The sequence below is a fragment of the Octopus sinensis genome, unplaced genomic scaffold (assembly GCF_006345805.1).
Source record: "Octopus sinensis unplaced genomic scaffold, ASM634580v1 Contig15545, whole genome shotgun sequence".
Taxonomy (NCBI): domain Eukaryota; kingdom Metazoa; phylum Mollusca; class Cephalopoda; order Octopoda; family Octopodidae; genus Octopus; species Octopus sinensis.
Window position 1 is genome coordinate 19,977 of NW_021833786.1, and position 9,733 is coordinate 29,709.

The 9,733-nt window shown below is 35.5% G+C and overlaps 1 protein-coding gene across 1 annotated transcript; it reads right to left on the bottom strand.

Moving 5' to 3' along the window:
- Positions 1–420: 420 nt before the first annotated feature.
- LOC115230429 (28S ribosomal protein S33, mitochondrial) lies at positions 421–9,449 on the bottom strand. Its single transcript, XM_029800623.2, has 3 exons — positions 9,303–9,449; positions 2,583–2,819; positions 421–585 (listed from the first exon to the last, which is right to left on the bottom strand). Exons 2-3 carry the CDS (start codon positions 2,789–2,791, stop codon positions 480–482), a joined length of 315 nt encoding a protein of 104 aa, XP_029656483.1. The 5' UTR covers positions 2,792–2,819; positions 9,303–9,449; the 3' UTR covers positions 421–479.
- Between the last annotated feature and the right edge of the window lie 284 nt (positions 9,450–9,733).

A 9,733-nucleotide genomic window follows, 5' to 3' on the forward strand; every position in this document is an offset into this window, starting at 1 on the left:
AAAACATAGCCTTTGGAAATTTCAAACGATGCAAACATTCAGGGCAGTGGCTGTGTGACAGGTTATTGTTTCATGGTCTTTTTCTGGTATGGAAAAATGGTCATACACCTGAGAAGAATAGTGATGTGGATGGCAGTGATGATGATGCTGATAACATGTAAGATGATCGACATGCTGAGTGCATATAAGCATGTGATCAGTTATCATATAGGATAGGTTCATAATGCATCATTGAAGACATCATCCTTATATACATAAGCAAAGGTAAAGTCTAATCTTTCTCTTATCATAACCTGCAGGAGAAGCAGAATAGAGAACTGCAAGCTAATGAAATACTCGTCAAGCTGAGATAACTAGGAATAAACAACAACAACAATAATGGTGATGATGGCAGCAACAGTAATAACAATAACAGTGGAATTTACATTGATTTTGTGTTTTAATATAAATAAAACTTTCTAAACAAAAATACTGTAAAGCTATTTGTTTTTCATTGCTCGTTTTCCTTCTCCTTTCTTGGGTTTCGTTTTGCCACGAAGTGCACGTAGTCGTTTCATTTCCTCTTTGAAATCTAAATGTTCATCTCTGAAATTACAAACAAAATGAGTCTGATTTAAGAATTGCATCAAGAAAATCATTTTAAAAACAAACAAAACCATTTGGATCAGGGGTGCTCAACCCCCTTTTTTTTTACCTATGGACCCCTTTGATTTCTATTTTACTCTGGTGGACCCCCATAACCTCCCAATGTTAAAAATCTAGATTTATACATACACCTTTCAAAATTTCTATTTCATTTTTCACACATTAGCTTTTGTAGGTTGAACTATATAAAATGTTAGAGAAAGAAAACTAGCTGTTTCTTCCAATAAATAAATCTAAATATTTTTTCATGGGCCCTTAATATACTAGTGTGGATCCCCAAAAATCTTATATGGACCCCAGTTGAGAACCACTGGTTTAGATCAATGATAGAATACCAATAGAGAACCTGAAGAGAGGTGTCTGAGTGCCTAGGATCAGTATATCTACAGAGTTTAGAGTTCCTGGAGCATTATACCTACAAATTGTAGACTACTTGTAGAGAATATGGGACTTTTATAGTTATATATTGTGACCTTTATGGCTAAAAACCCAGGAAGACAGGTAAAAAACCTGGGCTCTTTATAGTTACATACTGTGGAATCTGTAACATCTGAGGTCTTTATATACTGTAAAAAAATGTTGCAGTAAAACTGCATCAGTGACCAGATCGCAGTTGTGCAACAAAAATCTTAACACCTCATGAAATAAATTTTGAAGCAAATTTAATAGTTTTGTATGTTATGAAATGGTTTTAAGTGGCTCTTCTGCAATGTAGTTACACTTAAAGAAATATTTTTAGAAATGGAAAGACAGGTAGATATCCCAACAAAGTCAGATGGATGGTAACAGCATGCCATATAAAGCTTAAGTTTTACACTTCAAACCCCAAAGAATCCCCATCAACATATGGCTATGATGTTCCCCCACTACTTCTACTCATGATCAGAGATGCACATATTGTTAGTCACTAAGAAAGTGGTTATAGTCAAGTAACTGATAAGTAAATCTCTGGTATTGAGCAAAATATTTACTATAACAATATTTCTGCTTCAGCAACTCTGCTGAATCTGTCTGAAATATAACGAAAAATAGGTTGGTTTCAAAACATTGATGTCCAGGTGACAAAAGCAAAGTTTGACAGGAATAGTAGTCATTGCTTTTGATTTCTAGATAGAAGCAAATAGGAAATAACACACTTATTGACAAAAGACAAAAAAAAATCTTGTTACAGTGTAATGAAATACATTTCAATAAGTATCTACTGAAACCTCACAAATCCAATGTGATGAACAATTAAAAAGGGAAATAAAAATAAACAGTAAAATAAAAATATTGAATACAATCTCTGTTCTGTGAATGAAAATATCCTGCAAGTGTTTTTGGATTGCCAGCAAAGGTTATATGTGTTCATGTTGTGTTTGTCAAATACAAATCAACCTAGCAGATCACATAAATACGGAAACTAAAATTAAACTGGTTCAGCCAGGAATTGAATTTGCGTAGCAGCTGTCAGATTAGCAGGAGCTTATTCTCCGAAGACATTTATAAAAATTGATGTTTAGCTTTAATTCTATGGCATTAAGCAGCTAAAAGTAAAATCTTGCTTTGGGTAGCATGCCACTTGTACCAGTGGCATATAAAAAGCACCCTTTGAACATTGAGCCTCACGGAGGTATTGACAAGTGACCAAGACCATTGGTGATATGCCATGCTTGAGAAAACATGTCAAACAAGTAAAATCATAGTTTTGGCCAATACTGGTGTCAGGTAACTAGCACCTATGCTAGTGGCATGTGAAAAGCACCCATTATACTCTTGGAGTGGTTGGCATTAGGAAGGACATCCAGCCGTAGAAATCATGCCAAATCAGACTGAAACCTGGTGCAGCTCTGCAGCTTACCAGTTCCAGTCAAACCATCTAACTCATGCCAGCATGGAAAGCAGATGTTAAATGATGATGATTATCATCATCACCATTTCACTTCTACAAGTATTACCTGAACAAGCCGTGGTTGCGAAGTCTCAGCATGAGTGAGTTTATCTCTCTTAAAGGTGGATAATAATCAACAACATGAGGATCCATATTATAAGGTCGATCTTTGAACAATTTAAATAGTCGGTTGGTTTTCTTGGGAATAGGTCGTACAACTTCTCCAAATATCCGTGCTGACAATCGTGCCATTCTCTGAGCATAATTGGACGCCATTTGGAAATTGACAGGAATTGGTCAATATCTGTAATAGATAAAAATTTTTTCCATAAATAGTTTTTCACTTTGAAAAATGTGATGTAGGTTGGTTTTGTTAGGAAGGAAGGCATCATCATTACATATTTTATAAAGTATCATTTCACTAGGCCATAAAATTGTCCAGAGACATGAAGGTGCAACAAATTTGGGGAATGTATTTCAGGAGTAAAACAGAAATGAAAGCTAATAAAATAGGTGCAGGCATGGCTGTGTAGTTAGAAGTTTGCTTCCTAACCACATGGTTCCAAGTTCAGTCCTTGAGCAAGTATCTGCTACTATAGTCCCAGACCAAGCAAGGCCTTGTGAGATTTGGTAGATGGAAACCAGAAGAAATCTGTCGTGGATGTGTGTAAGTGTGTGTGTGTTTGTTCCCCACCACTGCTCAACAACTAGTGGTTTGTTTGCAACCCCATAACTTAGCTGTTTGGCAAAAGGAGACCAATAGAATAAATACCAATGTTAAAAATAAGAACCGGGATCAATTTGTTCAACTAAACCTTTCAAGGTGGTGCCCCAGCATCGCTGCAGTCCAATGAATGAAACAAGCAAAGAAATAAAAAAATATATTCAATATAAGTCTTCAAGTATTGGTTTCTAAATTAGACACACGGTAAGCTATTTTGAGGGGAGGAGTTGATACCAACACACCTCAGTTCTTGACTCAGAGTTTATTTTATCAACCACCCTTTCTGAGAGATGATAAAGTTGAACTCAGAATGTAAAGAACTGGAACAAAAACCTCAAAGCATTTTCCCCAATGTTCTAACAATCCTACCAATCCAATGTCCTAATAAAGCCTAAAGAATTAATCAGGAAATCAAAAATTTCATTATTTTCCAATTACAAATAATGAAAACTAAAATACTGAATGAACTATATTTTTTGCTTTTATTGTGTCTTTTTATCTTCGCTCTTTGCTTCAATTTAAATCTCAATAAAAATACACAACAGGTATGGCTGTGGGGTAAGAAGCTTGCTTCCAAACTACACTGTTCTAGGTTCAGTCTCACCACATCACACCTTGCACAAGAGACTTCTACTATATATATATATATATATATATAAATCTCAAGATTTGATGTTACCAAATTATATTACCTTATTAATATTACTTATATTTATAAGACAGCAAGCTGGCAGAATCGTTAGTATGCCAGGTGAAATGCTTAGCAACATTTTATCCGTCTTCAGGTTCTAAGTTCAAACTCTGTCAAGGTTGACTTTGCCTTTCACTCTTTTGGGATCAATAAAATAAGTACCAGTTAAGCACTGGAGTCAATGCAATCAACTTACCCACTCCCAGAAATTGCTGGCCATGTGCAAAAATTTAAAATCAATATAACTTATATTTAAAGGTAGTGAGCTAGCAGAATCAGTAGTGCACTGGACAAAATGCTTAGCAGCACTTCATCCATCTTTACATTCTGAGTTCAAATTCCACTGAAGTCAATTTTGCCTTTCATCCTTCTGAGGTGAATAAAATAAGTACCAGTTAAGCACTGGGGTCAATGTAATCAACTTGCTCCCTCCCCCTCCCCCAACATTGCTGGCCTTATGCCAAAATTTGAAGCCAATATTACTTAAATTTAATGATTTTCTCTTAAGTAATATCCAAATAATAAATAAATATGTATAATATTTCAATAATTAAAAATTGGTTTCATTTACTCTTGAAAAAGAAAATTAATTATGCAAGTATTCAAGAAATTAACACTAACACTGGGATAGCACATTCTTAATTAGATGGAGATAAAGTAAATTTAATGAAGAACGAATATTCTTTTATTCTCTTAACTATTCCAAAGATATAATCTATGTAACTGACTTCAGTAATTTGATTTATAAGTGTTTTATCAATCTCAGGGCAGTACATGACATTACAACATAAAGGGGCCTACCAAAATGCCATAAAATTCTGGGCTATGCTCTACCAATTCCAAATTCTAGTGCCAAAATAAGAATCATCACCATGGTTTTCATGTCCACTTTTCTATACATGCATGTGTTGAGATAGATTTTCTGTGGCTGGATGCCCTTCCTGTGACTCAACCACACCTGTTTCCAAGTAAGGTAATATTTCCCTATGACCAGACAGGCTTTCACAGAAGATTGAAAACAAAGAACACCACTTGCATGATGGTGACATTCATTTACAACTATCACATGAAGTCATGGCAAGGAGACAGTAGCACACACAAGTACACATAAACACAACAGGCTTCTTTCAGTTTCCTTCTTCTAAATCTACTGACAAGGCTTGGACAGCTCAGAGTTATAGTACAAGACACTTGCCTAAGATAGAACCCGGAACCATGTGGTTGGGAAAACAATCTTCTTGACACACAGCTAAGCTTGCATATTAATTCAAATGTATTTTTGGGAATGAAACCTTCCTTTTAACAATTTATCACCAATTAAATGTTTGTTTTGCATCAGTTTAGAAATATCTAGTAACCAAAAGAGAGAGTACTACTCTTGGTTTATATTATATTCTGACCAGTGGTTCTTTATAGGAAGAAATAAAGTTCAATAGTACATGACTATACATGTCGTGAAGTCACTATATGACAATTTATAGACATGTAGTCACACAGCTTTCTCAAAACATTAATTAGTATTTTGTCCAAGCAATACTGTAAACTGGGTTTTGTTAACTTTTGACGTGAAATAAAAAATCATTTACAAAATATTTCTTGTGACATCAAAATTCTAGGACATTTTCAATATTTCGCAAAACAGAACCACTGGAAAATTTTAATTTATGAAAATAGATAACTAAATCTTATTTACAGGTCATATTTTGTGATGTGGATTATATAGGCAGCTATAAGATTCCTGCATTTTAAGTTGCAGGTCAAGCTGGAATTTAGGCAGCAAGTCAACCTGAGTACTAACTGTATGTACATGTGGTCTTTCATCTTCAGACATAATATTATCTGAATTGTATATGTGTATGTCAGAGTGTGTATATATATATATATATATATATGAAAGGCCAATTACTTAAGGTAGAAGGAAACTGTAGAAGAAGGAGATGCAAGAAGATAAGGGACGAAGTACTGAAGGCCAATCTCAAAATGGTGAGCCTTACAAAGGAGATGACAGAGGAACAAGATATGTGGCGCACTGCTATTCTCAAGATGACCTGCCCACCACAACAGTACTGAGATCCTAAAATCAAGGTGTCATATACAAAGCATTGGTGTGGGTGCTGGTATCAAATAAAAAGCTTTAGTGCTGGTGCCACATGAAAAGCACCCAGTAAAGTGGTCAGTGGTAGGAATGGCATCTAGCCATAGAAACCAAGCCAAAGCAGATTATGGAACTTGGTGTGGCCCCTGGCTTTGTCAAGCTATCCAACCCATGTCAGCATGCACAATGGGCATTAAATGTCAATGATGATGATCATCATTATCATATAATAATCATCATCATGTCCACTTTACCATGCTTGCATAGTCAGACAGAATTTATTGATACAGATTTTCTACAATCAGATGCCTTTCCTGTTGCCAACACTCACCTGTTTCCAAGCAAGGTTTAATATATTTCAATAGCCAGACATGTTCCTGCAGAATATTGGAAACAACTCACACTGCTTGTAAGAGAAAGGAACAGCAATCATTTTTACAACTATCATATGATGTCAAGACAAGGAGACACACACAAACACTCATATATAAACATACACTCACATGACTATGTCATGATAGCTGTGTGTGTGTATACACAGTCAAAAGTGTCATGTTAGATTGTCGTCACAACAATAACACACCACCACTTTGTGATCAGCTGTGATGATGAATTCCATTACCAATTGTGTCAAAGGAGCAAAATGAAGACTGCCATTATGTGAATGTAGAACAAGTGAGCCTGGCAAAGCAAATCACAGCTTTCACAAACTAATGAAATACTGGACATTTCTATGCCACTTATGGCAACCATGCCAATTTACAGCTTAGTGAACAGACCCACAATGTTAGCCTTGAATTAGTTAATTACAGGATAAAACCATTATTCTTTTGATGCTATAAATTCCTAATCTCTCTCTCTAATCAACAATAGTATATCACTTTAGAAACATGGGTTAATATAGGGCGTAACAAATATCAGAAAATCAAAAAAAAAATGTGTGTAATAGGTGTAAAACAACTTCCTATGAACGAATATGAAAAAAAAAATTCGCGCACGCGAAAGGGGGGTGGGGGAGAGGCCTCGGAAAATTCACATCGGGAAGTTCCGAAAGCGTCTGAGGAGCTGACCCGGCACCAAAACAAAAAAAAATAGTGTAATATGTGTAAAACAACTTGCTCTAAACGAATATGACAAAAAAAATGCGCTCTCGCGAAAGAGGGGTGGGGGAGAGGCCTCGGAATATTTATATCGGGAATTTCCAAAGCGTCTGAACCGGGCACAAAAACAAAAACAAAACAGCGTAATAGGTGTAAAACAACTTGCTCTAAACGACTATCATGAAAAAAATGCGCGCTCGCGAAAGTGGGGTGGGGGGAGGCCTCGGAAATTTCACATCTTCAGTCCACGGCCTTTAAACTAAGAAAAAATAGTGTAATTGGTGTAAAACTACTTGTTCTAAACGAGTATCAAGAACACACACTCACACATGAATCATAAACTCCGTATTTCGCAAAAAAATAAATAAAGAGAAGAACAAATAAATTTTTCAGAACAAATAAATCTTTTGGCTGTTATGTTATTGATGTTATTATTATTGCTAGTTAAAGGGTGGTGACTTGGCTGAATATTTTGAGTCTTGTAGTATGTAGTTGTGTTAGTCAATATTCTGAGTTCAAATCCAACTCATTTCTTTATCATCATTATCGATGGACCACTCAAAGAGGTATGTATACATTATCATTTTCGTAACATAATTTTTTTTTTTTTTGCGAAATACGGAGTTTATGATTCATGTGTGAGTGTGTGTTCTTGATACTCGTTTAGAACAAGTAGTTTTACACCAATTACACTATTTTTTCTTAGTTTAAAGGCCGTGGACTGAAGATGTGAAATTTCCGAGGCCTCTCCCCCACCCCCCTTTCGCGAGCGCGCATTTTTTTCATGATAGTCGTTTAGAGCAAGTTGTTTTACACCTATTACGCTGTTTTTGTTTTTGTTTTTGTGCCCGGTTCAGACGCTTTCGGAAATTCCCGATATAAATATTCCGAGGCCTCTCCCCCCCCCTCTTTCGCGAGAGCGCATTTTTTTTGTCATATTCGTTTAGAGCAAGTTGTTTTACACATATTACACTATTTTTTTTTTGTTTTGGTGCCGGGTCAGCCCCTCAGACGCTTTCGGAACTTCCCGATGTGAATTTTCCGAGGACTCTCCCCCACCCCCCCTTTCGCGTGCGCGAATTTTTTTTTCATATTCGTTCATAGGAAGTTGTTTTACACCTATTACACACATTTTTTTTTTGATTTTCTGATATTTGTTACGCCCTATATTAACCGAAACATGTGCATGTGTGTGTATATATATATATATATATACACACACCACACAGCATTAATCCCTACACGTTTTTTTCCTCTCTCCATTTTTGTCCTCTCATCCCTTTCTGTTGAAGACCATAAACTCAAATCATCAAAGACTTTTCCAGTCTTCCCGACCATCAAACTAATATTCCTGCTTGTTATCTTTTGTTTTCTGTAAATTTGAATATTCATGCATGTTCCCACCACATAGCTCGGGTTCAGTCCCTCTGCATGGCACCCTGGGCAAGTATTTGCTACTATAACCTTGAGCCAACCGAAGCCTTGTCAATAGCAGACGGAAACTGAAAAGAGCCCGTCGTGTATGTGAGTATGTCAACAACCGGTATTGGTTTGTTTATGTTCCTGTAAAATAGCGGTGTGGCAAAAGAGACTGATAAAATAAGTACCAGATCTAAATGTAAGTGCTAGGATAAATTCGCTCGACTAAACCCTGCAAGGCGGTGTCCCAGTATATATATATATATAAAACACAGTGAGAAAGATGCAAATGTGTGGTAAAATCTCAACGGGCTTACTTATAATTGACAGATTTGCTCTTGAGACGGATGGGTTTTCTCGACAAACTACATGAAGACAAAGTGAAACAAACTGGGGTCATTTACACACAACAGAAGCCGAATGTTGAAAATTAATATTGAATAATGTTTAAAATGAATATAAAGTGTATTGAAGTTTTAAAATACGTTTGAGGCAAAGAACAACTGTGAAAGAGTATTATTAGAAATATTAATATTTTTTTCTTTTAAATATCCTGAACATTAAACGTGAGCGAACCACATTTAAAACTCTGGAAATGCTCAACATTCCTTACAATTTTTCAACCAAAGATAAATTAGATAAACACGACTTTTAAATTTAAACCGATACATGCAGTTTGAGTGTTAAAAACTATAAACTGTGTTAATTATAATTAATTCGATTACAGAAAGGTTGTTACGATTAAAGAACTGACATACCTTGGAGGACAAATGTGCTATTTACATAAGATACGCTTAGTAAGAGAGTTCTAGCAAGGTACGCAACTCTTGATTACACACGGACGAACGAACTTGGAAATGTTTAATAAGGTCTTAAAATATCAACGTTTAAAGATATTTTTTCGTGTGGTGGTTCAAAGACAGGTCCGAGTTTGACCTGCTTACCTTTGCTATGAGAAGTGACATTAAACAAAGATGTTATGGAGATATGTCTCAGATTCGACAAAGCAGGAATTATAACACCCGTTTCAGAAATATTTCCTATAGCTCTTATAATTTCGTTAAAAAAAAAACATTAAAATGTACAGATCTTTCAGTAAATTAGTGAAAATATATCTTTTAAAATTAATTTCGTATTTGTAAAGAAGTTTTTAGGTTTTGCCTAAAAACTGAAATAATGTGCCCTAAAA